Here is a 23,687-nt window from a genome sequence, read left to right as displayed (position 1 = left end):
AAAATTAAGGTAGGAAAAGAATTTGTAAACTTTTAATACTTTACTTCTTCACTACATAACGAGCTACATTTCAACAATTAATTATTTTTTTATATACTGTGATAGCACAAAATATATAATTTAGATTTTGAAGTTTAAATGAAAAAATCTTGAGTGTAAACTTGCTTTAAAATTTTATTTGTCTATGATTTCAGCCATTCTGAAACGGGTTCCTAAAGAAATACTTTATTTTAGGTTATCAAAAAATTTATTGGTTAGATCTATATCAAAATAAAATAAATATTAAACTTAAAAATTGACACCAATTGGTAATACCAGTTAATTATAACTTATAAATAAATATTCAAAATATGACAAATCATATAAAACGATTATGTTAAATATGTTAACAATAATTATTACTTTCGTTTAACTAGTAATCTTACTTCAGATTTAAAACTATGTAAGTCACTGTGACATTAGACTGGGGAAGTATATTTTTGCAATCAATTAACCCCTTTTAAAATTAATAAATTTCATAATAGTGCCTAATATAAAACAAAATTAAAATCTTTTTAAATATTCACTAGAATATCATAGCACAAACTTGCAATGACATTTTAGTATTGCGGTCTGGAAGTGGCTGTATATATCAAAATCCTTAGTCTTAAATATCATGAAGAAAAACGTAATCTTGTCGCAACTGACAAATTGTCAAATGTAGAAAATAAGAAAAAGTGCGTATAATTTAAATTACCAGAATTGCAGAAAATATTAATCAATTGAGAAACCACAATAAAAGACTGATAGCGGAAAAATATGATATAAATAATCACCGCTTATTTTAAAAACTGAATTTATAATTGTGATTGTTGTAGTATAGTTATTATTTTAATTACCTGCATTTTATTTAAGAAATTGTAATAAAAATGGAACACATACGCCAATTTGATTGGTAAGTTGATAGTATATATATTATCGAAATAACAATTAAAACACGATAACGTTTTTAATAATATATGCGATGCAGCTCGATATCAGATCAACTAAAATAAACTCTGTAAAAGTAACATTTGTATTAATCATATACTTTATTGTAAATGTACCGGACCAAATTAATCATCGATTTTTCGAAAACAATTTCTTGACTTTTATATACCTGCATTCATACACTTGTTACATATATAATAATAATGCTAGGGCGAATAATATTATTACTATTAATCCCATAGGGCCTCATAGACTGTTGGAGATTATTTTAATGAAAAAACTTGTCTAGCTATATAGTGTCAGTTTTATTGTCACACTTATTGAACTGTCTATAATATAAGTAGGTGACATATACATATATGTAATATCTTAGAAGCTAATTTCATATCCTCAAAATACAGGTAAAAAAACACTAGAACAATGTAATACATATGAATTTCTTGTCTTGTCTCTGGCTGACTTGTACTACTTGGTGGTCATCTTGGTTGGTGGTCAATTTCTAAAAGTGTAGACATATATTTTGAGTGGCCAGCAACTCCAATATCTCTAATATACAAAGCATGCAGAACATGATGATGTTGCGTAACCAAATCCGAAATCCATAAACACCTAAAGATGGCAACAGTTAAAGAAGAGATTACAGCACTGGCTAAGTATCAGCCTTGGCTTGCTAACCATCCAAACCAGCTAGCTGATCAAATTCTTAGGCAAATTATGTCTCCTGAAGAAGCATGACATTCTGAAGTTGCAAGAAAAAATGTAACTCTGTGTAAAAAAATACTGATACACCCCACACAAAACATACACCTATAATAAAGGGTTGGGTAAGACCAAAGGAATGTAAAATTATTTAAGTGTAAATAAAAAATACTAAAGATATTAGAATGTCCATTATTATAGAGTAATTATAAAATAGTTGTAGAACATAATAAAATGTAAGATACAAAATTCAAAACACAAAACTAGGAAACAATAATGTGATAAATAATCTGTGATACTGTGGGTATAGAGAAGAAGGATGGAGGGCAAGCAGTGGCGTACCTAGGGAGGGGCGGTGGGTGCGGTCCGCACCGGGCGGCACTTACCTTGGGGCGGCATTTTTTATATTTACTTATAGTTGTAAAATGCAACTTTTCATTTCAAATTTATTTTCTTTCTTGAATAATAAATGATTATTATAAGTTTAATATATGATTTATATAAATTATGATTAACTTAATGATTTCGAATATTATTCCTCGGTGTATATAAATGCATTTTAGTGTAAATTTTGGATTCTAATTCAAGAACAAGATAATAATTTTATTTTATTGTATTCATTAAAATCCATTGAGTTCGTAAAAGGATCTTTACGACTTTGTTCGGCAATTTTTCCTAACTAAAATTTTTTGAAGTCAGTTTATAAATGTAATTTCTTTTGAAAAGTTTATATGATTACTTTAAAGTGATACATCAATATTTTTTTAAATCAAAAACCACTATTTGATTGACATATAATAGAAAGGGCGGCAAACTGGAGATCGCCCCGGGCGGCAAACTGGAAATCGCCCCGGGCGGCAAACTGGAGATCGCCCCGGGCGGCAAAAGTTCTAGGTACGCCACTGAGGGCAAGGGTTGAATGACAATAATGCACATGGAGTGAAAGATTTTATGATAGATGAAAGAAAGAGAAAGGTACTGTGGATGAAGAAAGAAGACAAATGTAAATCAAAAAGGATATTTCAAAAACTTATTAACCCGAAATTGTATTCCCCTGTCCCACACCAAACTTAGTCACCAGACTGATTGTGGATAAACACAGAGAGAAAGATATACATATGGGACTGGCCCAATCTACCAATAGTACGTCAAACATTAATGAGCATTATTGAGAGCTGTCTTGCTTGCACAGTACCTACCCCATACACACCTGTATGGGTTTAGTCAACTCACGAGTAGTGCTATGCAAAATGTGTGAAATGTGTGAAATTATATAGTTGCAAAACAAAGAAGCCAGAGGAAGCAAGAGATGATGAGAACAAAGAAGTGTAAGAACAAGCCTGAAAAGAATCAGGAACCAAAGTGATTTGCAATAATCAACTAGCAATATTGAATAGTGTTTCTTATGTTTGATGAATTTTTACTTAATGACCTATCTCCTACATACATATACTTTCATGAAGTACCTACAGCTTTATTAATTTTTTTAAGGCGGTAAGTTAACATGTTGCTATTTTTATACAAGTGTTTAATTTACCGAAATGTCTCATTTCAGGTGTTACTCGGAGCCAGAACGCTATTTTGTAAAAGAAGAAGATTTGGACAATTGTGCGACAGAGAAGATATTGAGAAACAAATTCCGAGATCCCATGATATGCAGTGACTCGGAGGACGAAAAGCCCACATTCAATTGGGATGAAATATTTGCTAAAGAAAAGGGGGTGAGACTTGTTTTTGTTTATATTATTATCTTTTAATTTTTAACAACTTCGGTATGGTGCTTTTCAGCTACAAAACTACACACACAGCCAAGCGCCGACTTAGTTGTCGACCAAGAAGTTTTAACCTATCTCTACAATTACAGTTCATTATAATAGAATGAGGTGAATATAATGCAGATCGGTATCTGCTTCTAATGTAAATACTCTCTTCACAAGCATGTTAAAGAGCAAAACAGGCTTAGTGTTGTGGCTGGTAAGAGTCAGCTGTGCGAATTCAAATGTAGCCATTGACTATTGTCAACTCTCGACTACACTGGCTTGGCACTAGTAGACTCAGTGTTTGGCACTGGTCGGTCTAACATCTCCTGAGGTTACCCCGTGGAGGGGTGAAATGCATGTAGAGTAGGTTAACAGTGGTAGTTGTGTTTCGCATTGTTTGCCGCACGCGCATTTATCAGTGGGCTGGCGGGCGGTGCTCCATTGGACGACTACTACTGCATAACGGAAGTAGCTATTTATTAGTCCTTTTCTTAGTATAGTCAACTCTCTTACTGAAGTGGTTTAGACCATAAATAACCTCTTTGTCTCTCTGATTTTTCTAAAAAGTATGTTTTTGTCTATAGAACATTGCTGAACTTAAAATTGATATAAGTGTATATTAAAAATATATATTTCCCATTCAAAATATCATTATTGAACTAGGCATATGTATACACTTTGCAACTAATAATTGTTATTGATACAATGCATTATATGTAGTATTAAACTTGAACTACTGTTTTAAAGATCTCCTGAAATTTAAAATTGCTCAGTTTAGATTAGATATACAACATAGATGAAATATCTATGTGATCTGATCAGAAAACAAAGCACTTGGTGATAACTGTGACTTGGTTGTCAGAAAATGCTTGATGGCTGCTTCCAACTGGAACTTTTATAAATCTTTAGGAAGACCTATGTGTGACAGTGGACTTCTTCAGTTGGGTGGAACTTTGTCTTAAAATGTGTTCTTTAAATATATTTTAATTATTTTATCTACAGTAAGAAAAGGACCAATATTTAACTAAATATTGGTCCTTTTCTTACTTCGGATGGACTTCCGCAAGGTAACGCCTGATTCCATTAAAAAATTATCTACAGTGTTCATATGTTTCCAGCTGCTTAAGTATGTCAATATCAGCGTGATATATATTTCAATAAATTAAATATTTGCTTTCAGGGAGAGTTCCAGAACCGTGTGTATGTACCTGGTATCCGAGGCTTACCACCTTACCTGAAGCTATCAGCTCTTACAAGCCAACAGCACTACCAATGTCTAAAAGTTATTTGTGCTCAGAATCCAAAAATCTTGGAAACGGAATTTATACCCAGGCCCACTAAACAAGATTATAAAGTTCATGAGGTTGGAGAAATTTAAATTGACTCATTTACTTTTTTAAGCTATTGGTTTACATTATCATCCACTTAAAATCACTTATGTAGGCTATGTAAAGAATGCCAGAAAATCCTAATTTGAAGGATATGTTTTTGATTTCTCTACAAAATAGGAATGAGAAGATCTGTAGATGAACAAAAGTAACTGAGATAACCCAGTGAATTAGTTAAACTGGCAGTGGTAGACCACACCTGATAAAACAAATTCACCTTGGGGATCTAAGGTTCTAGTTTGGAGACTTCTAGAACCAACAGGGTAGGACAACCTTGTTAAAGTTATAAAAGTATACCAAAGGCTATAAAGTGGGCCAATGTCCATCAGTGGATGTCCGATCACTGAAATTATGATGGTGATAATAACATAAATCCATCATTCAACTTAAAGCTAAATGATTAGACCTAACAACAAAGTTTTTATAAGCAGATTTGTTCTTTTTCCTTTATTTCTGCTATGATACTTTTCAGCAGGAGATACTTCATCCTTCATCATCTGTTACCATGTTTTTGTTATCATGGAGTTTCAGTCGTTTTGAAAAGCTGGTAGTTGCTAATGTGGTAGCTAAGTGTTGTGACTGAATTTCCAGTCGCTATATATACTCCTACTTCTATCTCCTCGTTTATAGTGTTTATGTCTAGTTCTCCTTAGATGTTGTTAATAAACCATGGCGCATTTGAAATGGTTCTTAGGACACCATTTTACAGCCTTTGAATAATATTCCATCTTGGTTTCAGGATTGTTTTGACTAGCTCATCTCATTTTGAATACATATGTATATAATATATATATATATATATATATATATATATATATATATGTGTATGTACATATCACAACAAAAGGGGAACAAGTATTATGAATAATGTTCATTACCCAGTCAATGAAATAACTCTGAATAAATTCATGATTAATTACATATATATTTATAATTAATTATACATAACATGTTGGAGGATTTAGTCCTATTATATAATATAATTTGTCATTTCCAGGAGGTCCAGGCTGTATATATCAAAGAACAGAAAGAATATATAGAATGGGCAAAGAATCTGTGGACAACCACACATTGTATAAGAGCGCTTAGACCAAAACCACCAGTGGAGACAACATATGAGGCTGAATTCAATGTGAAGGCAAAAGAACTGGAGTCGTTTCCTAAAAACTATGTGATGGTAGCGCAAATACCGTTGGAAACGAGAAATGTGAAGTTTGAGATTGTCCATGACAAAGATTTAATCACCGTATGTATACATATATATATTTAGTTATACCTGCAATATATATATGTTAAAAAAAACATTAAAATTACCATATAATATGTGATAGTAGGATAGATAGCAAAACATCTGACTAATGACTTTGGACACCATAAGATGTCTTAATTTGAAAATGTTTCTCTCAGACAGCAATCTTTAAGGCTGCACTTAAAAATACAAAATTAAATATCTGTTATATAAACAATGAGATATTAATAGTTTCTAATGACTATAACAATTGCAAAATATGTATATGATAATAATTTAAATGCAGCAAAACTCATAAGTAGTTTTAATATGGCAACAATATAAATTTTGTTAATAGCACAACACACAGACTGATTCTAGCAGTTTCGATACAAGAACAATTGTTAGCAATTGTTTTTAGTTTAGAATATACAACAATTTTGTTTTAATTAATTTTATAACAATACAACGATAAGAGAAGGTTGATGAAATAAATTCAATTTTAGAAATGTTTAATGCTAGCAGTTTTTTCGATACAAGCGTTATTGTTAGCAATTGTTTTTGGTTTATAATATACCATAATTTTAATGAATTTTATAACAATGCAATGATGAGAGAAGATAGATAAAATAAATTCAATTTTAGATATGTTTAATGGCCCACTTGTTGTCTCTGTTCTTACTATGATCTTATTGGTCAAGGTACCAAACTAGATTTCGATGGCCAATATATCTGTAGTTAGACATATTATGATTGTATACTATATTTGTACACAGGTGGACCAGAGTCTATTACCACAGATAAACAATCCGAATCCAATTAAACAGAGACTTTCTATTATGGTGCCAAGATCTGTGCCGGAACCATGTCCAAAACATCCCTGCAGATTTGTATTGCCAAGTGAGTTGTTTTTTTTAATAAAAATTTTAAGTTAAATCATATTGTTATAAAACACGCGTTACAGAACCCTCTAAACAATAAACACGGAACTCTAGTATCAAGAAGTGCCGTGAACACGCGTGACCTTGAAGTTACTTATAGATTTTTGTGTGCGGTTCTTGGAAATTCTAATGGAGCACTATACAGTCATTGTTGCCATCTTTGTGGGCCGCCTGTTGGCTGACATTAATGAATGCATGTCCAATAATTCAAGGTGCCTCTTGGCAAATGCTTCCCCTAATAATTTCCACTGGGTGTTTAGGCTTGAATGCAACGACGATACGGAAAGCTCACCTTACATTAGACTTACACGAGCTATAGTCAAGCACGGTTGCTTAGATGATTACTTGTGTAGTATTAGAGCCCAGGCAGAAGGAGAGAGACCACCTCCTCCCCCACCCCCCTTACTTGAATCAAAAGTGAGAGGAAATTCCAAGACAAAAGAAAGTAAGCGATTTAGCACCGCTAGTGGATTACGGTTCTAGAGTCAAAGTCACGGTAGACCACGTTACAAACTTGTTTAGATCGTTGAAACATGCTGGATGCGATCGAGACCATTTGCAATCGGTCTTATTAATAATCTGGGGACGCCTATATCCAGCAGTGGGCATCTTATGGTGTAAATGATACTGATGTGTATATATGTGCGAGTTTACATGAGTTTATGTATGATTAAGAAGGAAAAATCCAAGAATAAGTAATGAAATGTGTTATATATTCCTTTTAGAAATCAGTCATGATTACACAAATCAGACATTACATGTAGTACCATTCCCATATGTGTATATAACTATGAATGTACACCCTAAACTACTCTTTCACGTCTCTCATCTCCATCTAAAGGTTGTGTGATAGAGATTGCCTCGAGCGCTAACACCGCCTTTTGTACCATATGACTTGTTACTCTTTTTCCCTCTGTCTATTGTCTATGGTGTATCAAAAAGTATAAATTAATAAAAAAAATGTATGTTTTACTTCAGATGAATCATCAACAACAATGCTGCCATTAACAGAGGTCCACAGGGAGCTGGCTGAGTATGCCATTGAAAATGGTGCACAGATTATAGCAAGTGAAAAGGCGCTCAAGTGTCTGGTGGAGTTGGACAGAAGCTGGAACCTGTGTTTGACGGTCTGTCAAGTGTTTACACTGGGTGAGTATAGGAATTTTTATATCAAAAGTTATTGGCCGATCGTAGTCGTTGAATAAATAGATAAAATATATCTCATGATTTATTGTATGGAACATAAAATAATCGTTCATCTACAAGATAGCTGTCATATTGTGTAGCATTTGTATTCGTATTTATTTAAAATTTTTACCTTGTTAAATATTTTTGTGTTTATATGTAATATATATATATATATATAGGTTCAGACTCGAAATGATTTAAAAGGAGTCCTTTATAGACAAATCAGTTGGTCACCCTACTTTAACACAAAGTGTACTAAGTAAAAAAAGGACCAATATTTAGCCACTTCCGCACATGCAGTGGTAGTCGTGCAACCCTACCACTGCATGTGCGGAAGTGGCTAAATATTGGTCCTTTTCTTACTTAGGATGGACTTCCGCTAGGTAACGCCCGATTCCATTAAATACAAAGCATACTTTCCCTTAGTCTAAACTACGCTTCCAAATCGCTCAAGAAATCACTGTACAAATAACTTGTCAAATAGTCACCTATTATCTCTGATCGTAGATCTTAATCTTACAACTCGAAAAAACAACACCGACTGTCTTTATAAGGAGTACACTTGTTTTTACTTCGGATAAGGTTTTAGTTAGTTCGAGCTAGTGCTCCATTGGAATTTCCGAGAACCGTACACAAAAATCTATAAATAACTTCAAGGTTACGCGTGTTCACGGCACTGTTTGATCCTAGGGTTCCGTATAGAGGGTTCTGTAACTCGTGCTTTGCAACATATATATATATATATATATATATATATATATATATATATATCTGATGTATAAAATTCTCGTGTCACGGTGTTTTTTTTTTTTACCAAATTTAATATGCGTATTCAGTAGGTCTGAGAATCGGCTACTATCTATTTTCCATACCCTAAGTGATAAGGGTGGTCCACCCCTAAATTATTTTTCTTTATTTTTTAGACAATTTTTTTAATTTTTATTTTATTATGATACAGCATACAAGAATACATACAACCATAAATTTTCACCCCTCTACGATCAACCCTTATTTTTTATTTGTAAATTAAAATATTATTTTTGTTTGCAAAACAACGTTTGCGGGATCAGCTAGTATATATATATATATATATATATATATATATACACTGCGTTCACAGATGGCGAGACACGAAGCGTTCTGGTGATGGGCAGAGAGTTTTCAATACTCCGCGAATGCCCTCAAATGCGCACCTACCGTGCCTTCAAACATCTGCTTGCTTATGCGCTGATACCGTGAGTTTTTAGGTTTTTTACCTCTGGCCACTCCTCGTCGTTTCAAAGATATCGATGGTGGTATATACACTAATCACCACGCTAGGCAGACGAATTGGCGATCGCAGTGTGGTATTATGGTACGCGGTGATGAATTCGTGTAAATTATATAAGATTGTATTCCGGGTATTGAACCCTCGACCTACGATCGCAATTCTCAGTCCTCCACCGCTGTATTTTGAGATATTTACTCTAACCAGGAGAATAAGACTTCATAGAGTAGTAAATAAATTATGGGATGCCGACACCATAGTTTTTTTTGGCTTTAACAAAATGTATTTTAAGCAAGAAAAGGACCAATATTTAGCCACTTCCGCACATGCAGTGGTAGTCGTGCAATGAAATGCACCGCCCGCCAGCCCGCTGATAAATGCGCATGCGGCAAACAATGCGAATCACACAACCGCCACCACCAAATCACTCAACACGTGTTTCACCACTCCACGGGGCATCTTCAGGAGCTATGTTACACCGATTAGTGCCAAACACAGAGTGTATTTTAATTGTAAATGTATTTTATAACCGAGGTTTTTCTCAAAGTCTACTGCCATGCTTTTCTCTTCAGATCACTTTGTACGCAGGGTCGAATTCATGTGTGACTTCGCTTGATACGTCCAGAAGCTTGACGGCTTCCCAACCGTGAACCCCACTCTACTCTGAACAGCATGACTCCTTAGAATTGTAACTAAATGCACAACCTAATGTATATATGTGGGTACTTTGATCATAATCAGTGCTATTCAGTCAGTGTCAACCGAGACGTCGTCGAGAACAGACGCGTAGAAAGTATGCTCCGGTGATTTTATTCGAAAATAAATTAATAATAATTTTAAAAATATAGTAGATTTGCGTTATTTCTGCAGGGATAGCGAGAAACATAAATTGCTGTACAAAGGAAAGAATAAAACAGGAAGCGGAGATAGTACCAGCTGCCAGTACCAGACCGAGGAGCTTGAGGACTCCAGCGACGATGACTGCAGTCTGTTCATAGTTGCAGGTTAGTCAATATTAATATATTTAATGCCATTGTCAGAGTTCCATGCGAAGACACCAATCATTTGAAATATCTAGTCTTTTTTTAATCGAAAATTCGAAAACCTTAAAATTGGTATTTTGGAAACAAATGAATATTTTATTTGTCAAAATCATTTAATTTCATATTTTATTAAAGGCATTGTTTTAGCCCTTAATAGCCTGATTTACGAAAGTGATTTTTTTAATATTACTGTGTTTGCTTGAGGGTCTAAATGAAGAGAAAAAATAGATTTTTTTTTAATTTCGTTGGAAAGAATATTATACAACAGTAAAATTCGTACAGCCAACCTATAAAAAAACTAATAGTAATATGAACACTCGGTTTAAAAGATTGGTATCAAAATTAAAACTCTAGGCTATTAAGGGTAAAAAATAAGTGACCAAAAATGGTTTGCTTACAAATTATGTTAAACTTTTCCAGAATCATGTCATTTAAAATTTTACATTTTCCTTAACAACCAACCAACCAACATGTAAATATGATATATCTATAGAGTAATCTCCTCTATAACGCGGTAGTTTAGTTGCGCGTTAACGGAACCGCGTTGTATGAGTATTTTAGTCTCTATGTGCTATATATTAAAGTCAAACTTTATAATTTATAATTTGAAATAAACAATGTGAAAATGCCCGCGCTGTAAGAGGGAAACATTTGTTATACGTACATTGAATCGCGTAATATGAAAACGCGTTATACAAGTACAGTGTCATAAGATGGAGTACTGTAATCATTGTGATCATGTTAGAGTTGTATTAGTCCAATAACTTTACCACTACTGGGATTGTGTCCCAAGCGTTTCTTTGTCCCACACTACTTATGTGACGTTTTGACAGTTGTATTTCGTGCGACAGAGATAACGCTCTACGAAGCCGAAATCAGCCGATTGTCTCTTTCCAAAGGTCGATGTGCAATATTTATCGCCGGGTATTGTAATTGTATTCTAATATGTAGTAATGTGAAAACGCTTTTTCTTAATATATTATCATTACTACTACTACTCCGCTAGCTCAGTGACCCAAAGTGGGTCTTGGCCTCCGAAGCGAGAGACTTCCACTTTCCTCTATCTTGCGCCATCGTTTGCCATTGGCTGACATTCATTTCGCGCAAGTCTGCCTCAACGCGATCGATCCAGCGATACCTGGGTCTACCCACTGGTCTTCGACCCCTCGGTTTTTCCAGGTACGCTACCTTCACGCTCCGATCCGATCCCAATCGCTCCAAGTGACCAAGCCAGCGGATTCGTTGAGCTTTATATTCGCCAATGATATTTGGCTGTGCTACTATCTATAGTCTCAATTTCGGCATTCTTTCGGAGTATAATAAATATATTATCATTACATTATTAATTATTTCTGAAACCATTGATTTTTGGTTTGGGTGCACCATACATCTAATTACAGCTAATTAGATTCAATCTATAACCAATCATCTTGTAGAAATTTATATGGATTCCACAAACTCGTAAATATTTTAACAAAGCATATATGATCAGATCAAAAATCCTTATATAATTTTGATTTTCTATCTACCCGCAGAAAAAGCAAAAACAGATAACAGCGACACAGAACAGCTGCAGTCGGAGGAGGTAGCTGACGGTAAGAGATCTTCGAAATCCACGAAGGGTACTTGTCAAAAGGAGAACTTAAATAAGAATGGAAAGCAAAACGAAAATAATGAATACTACAAGTGTACTTGTCGAGGTGAGTTTTTTATTGATTTATATAAAGATACTAGTTTTAATGTCTCTATAAAGATTTCATCTCTATATATCTAACATCATAGAAATTTGAGTTTGTATTTTGATACAGCATGATTTATTTTTTAAATTTTTAGATATAGGATGTTCACTGCTAAACATGGACCGCCTCCATAGATTTACAATAATATCGGAAACAACCTGAATCCATATATTTAATGGAATCAGGTGTTACCTTGCGGAAGTCCATCCTAAGTAAGAAAAGGACCAATATTTAGCCACTTCCGCACATGCAGTGGTAGTCGTGCAACAAAGTGCACCGCCCGCCAGCCCGCTGATAAATGCGTATGCGGCAAACAATGCGAATTACACAACTACCAGCGTTAAATCACTCAACACACACAATATGCAATAGAAAGAAATAAAAGTTAGGCATTGACAACAAATAAAAACTAAAAAGACAAGTTAAAAAAATAAAATAATATAAAACTGTGATATAGAATAGATAAAAATGTGATATACAATAAAAATAGACTAAGAAAATGTAAAATGAAAAGAGGATGAAATTTCTTTCACCACTTTTACCTTTCGGTAATACAGACCAAAAGGGAAAGACAGCAGAATTGTGGTATGAAAGAATAGACTGAAAGAATATTTGAAGTATGAAAGGAGAGAATGTAAACAATAAATAACTATGTGAATAAATAAATTTGCCCGTAAAGTCCCTATCCCACACAAGATAGGGGGTACGAGAGGCCCCCAATAGCGGGGGCCAAAAAAAATCACTTAACACGTGTTTCACCCCTCCACGGGGCATCTTCAGGAGTTATGTTACACTAATCGGTGTAATATAACTCGGAAGTGGCTAAATATTGGTCCTTTTCTTACTTAACCTGAATCCAGTACATTGTTCCCAAACGTGGGAACCACATCACAGTAGATAATTCTAAAGTGGACGAAACGAGTTTAACCCTTTCACTTTAATATAAAAATTATGTGTATCACATAGAAGGTCGTAAGGATTTTAGAAAGGTAGATACATGGCATTAAAAAGATTTGAAGATACTGATCCATGGTCTTCGGATTGTCTGTTCTCTTGGACTTAGAACGCTACGCTTGATGGTTCATGGTGTCTACTCCAGAACCTTAAAAGCTGAAGAGACATCCATTTTGCATGCTGACATGCTCATTGCCACTTCAGTTCTCCAATTCCTTGGCCTATGCCAGTTACTTGCAGTTTCATCCCTTCTCTCCATGGTTGTTTAAGCGACTGCGTTCTTGCCAAAATTTTCCACGTTTCAACGAACAGAGGAACAGTATAAAATCTAACAAGGTGCTAGTAGGATTTCTTGGTAGATGTTCATCTTTCTATTGTACAAAAGTGATCTGAGCTTAAAGAATGCGTTCCAAGTTTGATATATTCGAAATCTAATTTCAATAATTTTCAATCTACTATCTCTTCCCATAATAGGAAAAATAGAATAGAAAAGTGTAGTAATGTATTAAGAAAGCACAACCCAAATAAAACTGTGATAAAAAAATACAATGTGTAAATAATAAAATAAAGAATAAAAAAAATGAGAAGTATGACAGTGAGTAAAGAATAAAGATGAAAAATCTGAAAAACTTAATTGTAAACAAAGATCCTGATCCCAACTAATTAGGGGTACGAGAGGCCTCCAATAGCGGAGGCCATAAAAAAAGAAAAAAAAAAGGTAATCTCTTCTCAATATAGTAAAGGTTGTCCGTAACATATGAATGTAAGGTTATATATCATATGGTACTTTACAAACGGTCATGAATTTTATTATTTTGTCGATGATATTAAACTTTATTATACTAGGTGCTCACAAGATTTTGTTTGTAAAGAAATGTAAGGTTATATATCATATGGTACTTTACAAACGGTCATGAATTTTATTATTTTGTCGATGATATTAAACTTTATTATACTAGGTGCTCACAAGATTTTGTGTGTAAAGAAATGTAAGGTGATATATCATATGGTACTTTACAAACGGTCATGAATTTTATTATTTTGTCGATGATATTAAACTTTATTATACTAGGTGCTCACAAGATTTTGTTTGTAAAGAAATGTAAGGTTATATATCATATGGTACTTTACAAACGGTCATGAATTTTATTATTTTGTCGATGATATTAAACTTTATTATACTAGGTGCTCACAAGATTTTGTGTGTAAAGAAATGTAAGGTGATATATCATATGGTACTTTACAAACGGTCATGAATTTTATTATTTTGTCGATGATATTAAACTTTATTATACTAGGTGCTCACAAGATTTTGTGTGTAAAGAAATGTAAGGTTATATATCATATGGTACTTTACAAACGGTCATGAATTTTATTATTTTGTCGATGATATTAAACTTTATTATACTAGGTGCTCACAAGATTTTGTGTGTAAAGAAATGTAAGGTGATATATCATATGGTACTTTACAAACGGTCATGAATTTTATTATTTTGTCGATGATATTAAACTTTATTATACTAGGTGCTCACAAGATTTTGTGTGTAAAGAAATGTAAGGTTATATATCATATGGTACTTTACAAACGGTCATGAATTTTATTATTTTGTCGATGATATTAAACTTTATTATACTAGGTGCTCACAAGATTTTGTGTGTAAAGAAATGTAAGGTGATATATCATATGGTACTTTACAAACGGTCATGAATTTTATTATTTTGTCGATGATATTAAACTTTATTATACTAGGTGCTCATAAGATTTTGTGTGTAAAGAAATGTAAGGTTATATATCATATGGTACTTTACAAACGGTCATGAATTTTATTATTTTGTCGATGATATTAAACTTTATTATACTAGGTGCTCACAAGATTTTGTTTGTAAAGAAATGTAAGGTTATATATCATATGGTACTTTACAAACGGTCATGAATTTTATTATTTTGTCGATGATATTAAACTTTATTATACTAGGTGCTCACAAGATTTTGTTTGTAAAGAAATGTAAGGTTATATATCATATGGTACTTTACAAACGGTCATGAATTTTATTATTTTGTCGTTGATATTAAACTTTATTATACTAGGTGCTCATAAGATTTTGTTTGTAAAGAAATGTAAGGTTATATATCATATGGTACTTTACAAACGGTCATGAATTTTATTATTTTGTCGATGATATTAAACTTTATTATACTAGGTGCTCACAAGATTTTGTTTGTAAAGAAATGTAAGGTTATATATCATATGGTACTTTACAAACGGTCATGAATTTTATTATTTTGTCGATGATATTAAACTTTATTATACTAGGTGCTCATAAGATTTTGTGTGTAAAGAAATGTAAGGTGATATATCTCATATGGTACTTTATAAACGGTCATGAATTTTATTATTTTGTCGATGATATTAAACTTTATTATACTAGATGTTCATAAGATTTTATGTGTAAAGAAATGTAAGGTGATATATCATATGGTACTTTACAAATGTTCATGAATTTTATTATTTTGTCGTTGATATTAAACTTTATTATACTAGGTGTTCATAAGATTTTATGTGTAAAGAAATGTAAGGTGATATATCATATGGTACTTTACAAATGTTCATGAATTTTATTATTTTGTCGATGATATTAAACTTTATAATACTAGGTGCTCATAAGATTTTAGTTTGTAATGTAAGAAGCATTTGATAACTGATCGAATATATTGTAGAGACGATGTTCGAGCAACCACCGCCGAGATCCTTCACGAAGTGGAGAGTGAACAGTGAAGATTCTCGCAGCACCCGCAACCTTATAGTGCACTGCTCGCATAAACTGAAGGTAAGTACTTTATATATATATATACTAGCTGATCCCGCAAACGTTGTTTTGCAAAAAAAAATTGATATTTTAATTTACAAATAAATAATAAGGGTTGATCGTAGAGGGGTGAAAATTTATGGTTGTATGTATTCTTGTATGCTGTATCATAATAAAATTAAAATTTTTTTTTTAAGTGTGAACAACCTTTATCACTTAGGAGTATAGAAAATAGATAGTAGCCGATTCTCAGACCTACTGAATACGCATATTAAATTTGGTAAAAATCAGTCGAGCCGTTTCAGAGGAGTTCAAGTTCGAACACCGTGACACGAGAATTTTATATATTAGATATATATATAATATGGGGCAACATTACGTCAGAAAAGTTCCACAGAAACAAAATTGTTATTTGAATATACATGAGAAGGCCTCTTTCCAACGGCACCTCCTTCAGATACCTCGTAAGGCATCCTGAAGACATCCTTACGGATCCTATTGCAGGGATCCTGCAATCACAACACACCACACGTTACAGACACTCACAACTGTACAATCACAAACACATCTTCACCGCAGAAAAAAGGCTTTCAATGTTGAAAAGCCAAACAATACACTCTACTGTCCGTCACGTAAATGCCGAGGTAGGATCAGTATCCTTCCTTAGATTCTTGAGTGGTCCACGCTGCCCACCATACTTTCATTACACAAACAACAACACTGACTCAACCAGAAAAGCCTCTTCACTGCCTCATCCTCAATCTGTCTAATGTTAGCTCTGAAACCCGAATGCTTTATTAGTTTTTAGTATAGTTCACGGACCCTTCCGTCCCGTGAACTCATTTCCGATGAAACTGTAAAAGCCTTAGGACGAACAGCATAAACATCTCAAAAACAATACAATGAATATACACACTTACTTCGGATCTCGTATTGTTAATACCCCAAGACATACCGGCCCTAGGAAGAGTCCCACAGTTGTATGTAAATGACATATAACAATAACAAATGCAAACATACAAGTGTTACATAATAGGGTACATGAACAAACATTACATAATAGGGTAGATGAATTTTATACCAGGAACTAGTGTGCCTATGTACATTTGAATATGTCCCATAATTTGATTCATTGAAATACTCTGTAGCAAATTTGAACATGTTACGACTTGTTTATGTGTGTATATATATATATACAGATGCATATATGTATGCATGTATGTATATAGCCTTATTCGTTGAAATTCAATGAAAGGTCACTTTTTTAATATTTGCATATCATATCCAGGATAGCTCTGGGGAAGTGATAATAGAGCCAATACCCGAATACCAGCTGGATTTAGGTGCTAGCGCAGTCTCCAAGGAGAGAACCAGAAGTCTAGCTCTATCGCTGTACCTGAGAAAGAACACGTCGCTACTGAATGGTATGTTTTGTTTCCATAACACTTGATTTTGAGTGATTACTTAGTGACAGACTCGAAGCTCGTCGACCGCACAAAAAAACCGCTATTAATATATAAACGGAGTCGAGCATGGAAAGCGAATGCCCGATTCGCCGGAAATAGTGTTTGCAGACACCAAAGCTCGGTAGAGTAGAGGGAGAGAGATCAAGTGTTTGGGTCAACACAAAAAAGGAGTGACGAGTTACATTTCCACATCTTAAATACCTTCGTGTAGCAGTCACAGATAGACAACCTCCAAAGATGTAAAGCTATGAAGTTTTGAAAAAAATCACGCGGTTAACGTAAGGTTAAGTCTCTCTGAAGACTCGTAAAATAATTAAAAAAAAAACTGAATGAAAGGCGTACGTAACTGCAATGTCTGTGGATGTTTTATTAAAAAAGAAGGCTAAGGTGCAATGCACAGGTATGTACATTACCCGGCGATAAATATTGCACATTGATCTATGGAAAGAGACAATCGGCTAATTTCGGCTTCGTAGAGCACTATCTCTGTCGCACGACTGATAAAACGTCGCATAGATAGTGTGGGACAAGGTCGATGTGCAATATTTGTATTTGTTTTGAAATCAAATCTAACACCTTAGAGTAATTAGTTATAAAAGTTCATTTTACATTACTTGTTGTATGTACAACGAATTTTGTAGAGATATATCTCTCAAGAGATTTTGGCCACCCGTGTTTCCAAAGATACAAAATATAAAAATAAGAATTTAATTACTTATTCATTATTTTTTGAACTGCTGAACTGTACACGGGTATGTTTAGTATTGATTGCATATTGTAAAATTTTCTTTTACATTGACATCTTTGGACGACAACTAAATTACTTAACTAAAACTACTTAAAAAATAACTTAGTTCATTCGCCTTAAAATGCTATCTAGGATCGTTGCGTTAGGAAGTAATCCATCAACTGATCAGTCTATCAATTGATTTTCTAGCTAGGAACGATTTAATTGGTTATATAGTATAATCTAGGCCGACGGACAATGATTCGCTAAATTCTTAACGCGAATGAACTATATTAATCAATAATATGTAATAATTGCAGTGAGAATAGACAGCCAGTCAGGAGACGTGGTGCGTTGCGACGAGCTTCAACTTGAAGACCAGGAGACGGAGGAGGAGCTTCCAGCCATCAGCAACGCTGTGGGCACAGCACTGGATCAGCTTCATGGCCTGTTACCCGGCCACTATATTCTGCGACATGAGGTGCTGGGAACGAGTTGTAACTAAACTAAATAGTCTATATTTCCAAGCTGCTTTAAATTTCGCGGAACTGGAGTTCTGTATCCATCATCATCATCATCATTTCAGTAGTAAAACGATAATTGCTAGACATAGGCTTACCCCTGATATTTCGAATAGGACCTGTTGAAAGCTATCTGCATACAGTATCTTCCAACGACCTTAACAAGGTCATTTCGTAGTTGTACATCCTTCGCTGCGCTTGCTGGTCCGTAATCCAAACCAGAACCTTAAAGACTCAGCAGCCTTCTCTCGGCCGAATCTTCTGGATGGACACAAGATACCCTGTCTTCTGGAAGAAGGGGGCCACCGGGTGTCGTACGGAACTCAAGAAGGCCCTCACTTTTGCCCCCACACCCGACGCCGTTGTGTTCGCCTCATATGGCATGAAAGGAATATCTTAGCTAAAAACCTATCAATAAATTTATGTTATCATTTGGATTCCTTCAGCCAAGCCACGGCACCAACGCGCTGCTATACGGGACCCAAACTTCTGGCGGAGGCGAATCCCTCCAGTTGCAATTCAGCTGTGCACAGCGCACGGACATCGACGAGGCGCAGAGCTTGAAGATTGCTCCAACTCTAACACCTCTTCTACTGCCTATGCACAAGTGAGTAAATCATCATCTTTTCAACAGTAAAACGCCCACTGCTGAGATATATGCCCCATTTAGTTCAGTTGCGTTAAGAATTTTATTGCAGTAAATCGTTGTCCGCCGGCCTAGACTTGTAACGAATCATATTGTTAATCAAAATACAAAATTAATATTTTTTTCGAATTTGTTATGCGTTACAAAACTTTCTTATTAAAAACAATTCAATTGGATACCTCATTTTAACGCGGACGAACTATAGACAACTTGTGACTTAAAAAAACTATCAGCGTTAAAATTTGTGGTTTATTCTAAACAGTATGTAGTTCAAAGTTACGAATTTTATTAAAAAATATATGAATGCCTCCATAGATTCCGTAAGATACTGCCATGTGCCTTCACAACACATGAGGGTCAGGTGGCGAAAGAGCCTCGGAAACCAGCCGCGCGACAGCGCACACCACCACAGGCGCTCACGGTATGTACTCCAACTATCTCCAAGGCGTGCTAAATCCCACCCTGAAACAAGATCTTGGGGGCTATAGATTGAAAAGAGACAATTGTTTTAAAGAATATCTAAAATTCTTAGATCTTGAAAGATCTCTTTTTTAACTCTTCAGTTCTCCCATCTTTAATTTAAAAATTTTACGGAAATTAAATATTTTTGTTTGAATAAAATTGTATGCTATTGCTTTTATTTTAGAATTTAGTGTTATAGTTGAATATATCTGCTTTTGTGAACTTATCGGATATAGATTAAAAATATTTTACCTTTTATTAATACGATGGTTGACTTTATAAAAAGGCTCCACTTCACTTAAATAGTAATGGAGAGAGCTTGGGGTTTCTCTGCGAGAATTTCTTTTCTGAAGTGGCGGCCGAAGAGATAAAGTCGTTGGATGCGGGGAGCGTAAGACTGGTCATCATCAGTAAACTTTGGGGGTGATCTATGCCTAGTAGGGGGGGCTATATGGGCTGAAAAGATGATGAAGTCATTTACAGTGATTTGTTCAAACTATAACTAATATTGATTGTAGGTAAGAAACAATTGTCTCTTTTTAAAATATCTTTCGTCTCTTTTTAACCAGTGATACTACTAATGCATTGAATCTAAAAATTTTTTTTTTAATTACAGGAATAATTATGTTAAATGTATGTATTAATAAATCGTTTCACTGCTGAACTATGTTTTGTGCATAAAAATAAAATTTACAAGGAAGTAATTTATTTTAATATATATGCAGGATTCTATACTCTATGGTTTAAAAAATTATTGAATATCTAACATGAATTTGTCTATGGACGTAGTGAGGAGAAACTTGAGGAATATAAATTTTTTAATTTCTTTTTTTTTAAATAATTTTGAATCATTTTATTATTATTTTATTTTTTGGTTTTTAAAAAATCCAACTACCTCCATAGCGTTTTTTTAAGGATCAGCGAATAATTATGATATATATTGAAGGTATGTGGAATATGAACAAATATTTTTTTATGGTCTATATGGAGACACGAGTACAATTGATTACTAATATTAAAGAAATTAAATATGTTTTTATCAAAATTCTTATGGTGGATTATTCGTATAATTTGTTTGAAATTAAAATTAAATATATCTTTATTTAAGTAAGCATTTGAAGAATAAAATTTAAATTAAATTCATTTGTTCAACATTGGAACTTTTATCAGAACTCTTATTGTCTGTATTAAAAAAGTATATATATCATATATATACTTTTTAAAGCGATCGCTCTGAAATATATTACATTAATTTATTTTTTTACTTCCAATGCTGTAATCCAATTCGGCAGTACTGTCTGCAGGGACATATATAATTATTAATTTTAATATGATGTGAAAAGTTTTTATGCCTTTAACCAATCATCCTGTATATTTTATCGTCTTATATTGCATTTGCATATATATAAAAATAACAGACAATTAATTTTTAAAAACACATATATTTTATTCTCGATATAATTCGATCCAAGTTGATTTTTATAATAATTCAATAAAGTAACACGCTGTATATACAATTACTTTAATATTAGTAATGATGTACTCATGTGAAGACCAAACGTCGATTAGCATGAAGAAAATCAAAGAAATCCGACGCGAAATGTGCATCGAGCGACCGCCATCTGTTGGTGGTATTTGTCAATAATATACATTTCATTTGCTTGCACCAACTCTGTGTATGTCTACTATATACAGGATGTTTTTATACTGGATCTATTAATAATGTTTATAAATAAAATTGAATATAGGCCTCTAGTGTAAATTTTCAAAAGGTTTAAACCAATAGTGGGGTGTCAATAGTTTGAAGTAATGGTTTGTTGAGAGATCAAAGTTGGTGGAAGCAATGATAGTGTATCTTAATCTCTCTCTCCCCCCAAATCTACGTCCACGCTCATGGAATAGATTGCATCAGAATGAGATAAAATGGGGTAATGTTTTTGATATAATATCTGACTTGTGCAAATTATTTGGTTGTTGTTAGTTGGCGGAGGAGGAAAACGACGCGAATGTTAAGGTATCTACGGCGGTCCATTGTGTCGTAGGTGTGATCAGCGCTAAGTATTCCCACCGATTCCTGGCTCCATCTTGCCTCCCATAGACAAAGACAAAGCCACAGAGTATATATATATATACATCTCTTTCTTTTGTTGTCAAACGAGTATCTACTGTCATTGAAAATGATTTCAAAATGTCGTAATACGTTTAATAAACCAAGCTACAAATGAGATTAAGTAAAAAAAAATAATAATACTTAGATACATAAAGTTAGTTATTTTTCTAAAGTTAATATTAAAATCTTCAATATTTCATTTAAAACCACGAATACGTGGTCTACCTATGGAAATGTATAATCCCCCCCTATAACGCGGTACCTTCATAACGCGAAATCACATTAAAAATGTCGCTATGTCATAACTCGGGAATTTCCCGTTTTGTATTTCTTTGACGACAAAAATAATGATTTTAACTTTTGTTGTAACACCATGTGTTATAGCGAACGTCTGAGCGCGTTATACGAATGTTTTCGTATAACGCGTATGTAATTTACCGTGTTACAGTGGGGATTTACTGTACTGATGTAGTCAAAATTAGGAAATCTTCAAAAACTTCAGCAGATAATGGTTTGACAACGTATTTCATCAATGCAACCCGGGAATGTCGACATGTTCGATTTTTAAAATTAAACTTTTTACTTCAAATGAATTTTGAAATAACGGTTAAACGAGATGGAGCCTAGATGAAGATTATTAAAACCCATATATCTTTTAACGAAGATTTATTTATCTGCTAATTCTTTTGAGCCGAGAAGAAAGTCGTTACGATTTAAAAATGGAAATGATTGCATGGACAACGTTCGAAGTTTGAACCTTCAACGGTTTGTTTTCTCGTTTGACTTCGAATACGACTTGCATTTCCGGCTAAATCCCGGACCGGATCCGATGCTTGCAGACAAGTATTGGATCCGAATCACGAACGTTTAGTCTCTTCTTCGGCAAGTTTTAAAAATACTCTATATCTTATCTGTGGTTACTTTTTTCCACAGATTATATTCTCTTATAACACGCAATCATATATCTACAAGGTATTCTTTAACATGCAAGTTCCTGTAAGCCCATATTTTATCTATAATCTTTTATCAGTGAAGTGTACAACAGATAATTAAACTATAATTTTATTATTTATTCTTAGTTATAAAATAAGTCACCGACATTGTAAGAATTTTTGTCTGAAGTGGCAGTTGACGTGATGCCAACCGATGGTAATGGAAAGGTTGTGGTCAAAGTGGCCACCACGAGTTTAGACGTGCCGTAAGCAGGCCTGGGTAGAACGATATAGTCAAGCTCATGGGAAGTCGCTGAATGCGGGCAGTGCAAAACCATCGTGGTGATCTTGGAGAAAACCTTTTCCCAGCAGTGGACTGGTCAGCTGATGTGATGATGATGAATTAAATATGAGGGTACAATAATATTTTCAAAAATCCTGGATATTAAAATATTCTAGATTTAATCTGTACCTGAAATATTTTGGGTAATGTAACCTAGGAATCAATAAATTTTTTAGTCTGTATTAGTGTTGACTTCATTTGGAACTCCATAGTGGAAGGATTTAAACTTAGCATTTGTCACACTGACTTATATATGTATATAACATACTGTGATCAAAAAGTAAGGTGAAATTGTCATTTAAAACTTTCAGGCTTTGGTAAGGCAGGTAATTTTTTTTCTAGGTTAATAGGACTGTCTATAACATTTGCCAAAAGTAGAAATATCATTTGGGTCACCACAAACCATTTTGAAAGACGTTTTTAGGACCCAAAATCGCACAATTTTTTGGAAAAATCAGCGACAAAACTTAACTCTACGACTTCTGGATATTAGCAA

At 33.8% G+C, this 23,687-nt stretch overlaps 1 protein-coding gene across 1 annotated transcript; it reads left to right on the top strand.

Moving 5' to 3' along the window:
- The first annotated feature begins 788 nt into the window (after nt 1-788).
- On the top strand, nt 789-21,914 carry LOC137928924 (uncharacterized). The gene is made up of 15 exons (XM_068771928.1): nt 789-934; nt 3,224-3,389; nt 4,609-4,791; nt 5,814-6,062; nt 6,821-6,944; nt 7,964-8,134; nt 9,294-9,408; nt 10,311-10,444; nt 12,019-12,183; nt 15,896-16,005; nt 17,273-17,408; nt 18,498-18,658; nt 19,145-19,305; nt 19,660-19,765; nt 21,788-21,914. The coding sequence occupies exons 1-15, from the start codon at nt 909-911 to the stop codon at nt 21,902-21,904; spliced, it is 2,124 nt and encodes a 707-aa protein (XP_068628029.1). The 5' UTR covers nt 789-908; the 3' UTR covers nt 21,905-21,914.
- Nucleotides 21,915-23,687: the final 1,773 nt, after the last annotated feature.

This window comes from Battus philenor, unplaced genomic scaffold (assembly GCF_028537555.1).
Source record: "Battus philenor isolate CCGP_79_NKW_IND1 unplaced genomic scaffold, ilBatPhil1.0.hap1 SCAF_4, whole genome shotgun sequence".
Classification (NCBI taxonomy): Eukaryota; Metazoa; Arthropoda; class Insecta; order Lepidoptera; family Papilionidae; genus Battus; species Battus philenor.
Note: the sequence above shows the minus strand (reverse complement) of the source record. Positions and strands in the feature narration are given on the sequence as shown.

What these genes read in the sequence shown, in the direction of transcription:
- LOC137928924 (XM_068771928.1), top strand. Translation starts at nt 909, where the DNA reads ATGGAACACATACGCCAATTTGATTG. An exon ending in AAGATTATAAAGTTCATGAG is followed by an intron (nt 4,792 to 5,813) that starts GTTGGAGAAATT and finishes TGTCATTTCCAG; the next exon opens with GAGGTCCAGGCTGTATATAT. An exon ending in CACCACCACAGGCGCTCACG is followed by an intron (nt 19,766 to 21,787) that starts GTATGTACTCCA and finishes GGTTGTTGTTAG; the next exon opens with TTGGCGGAGGAGGAAAACGA.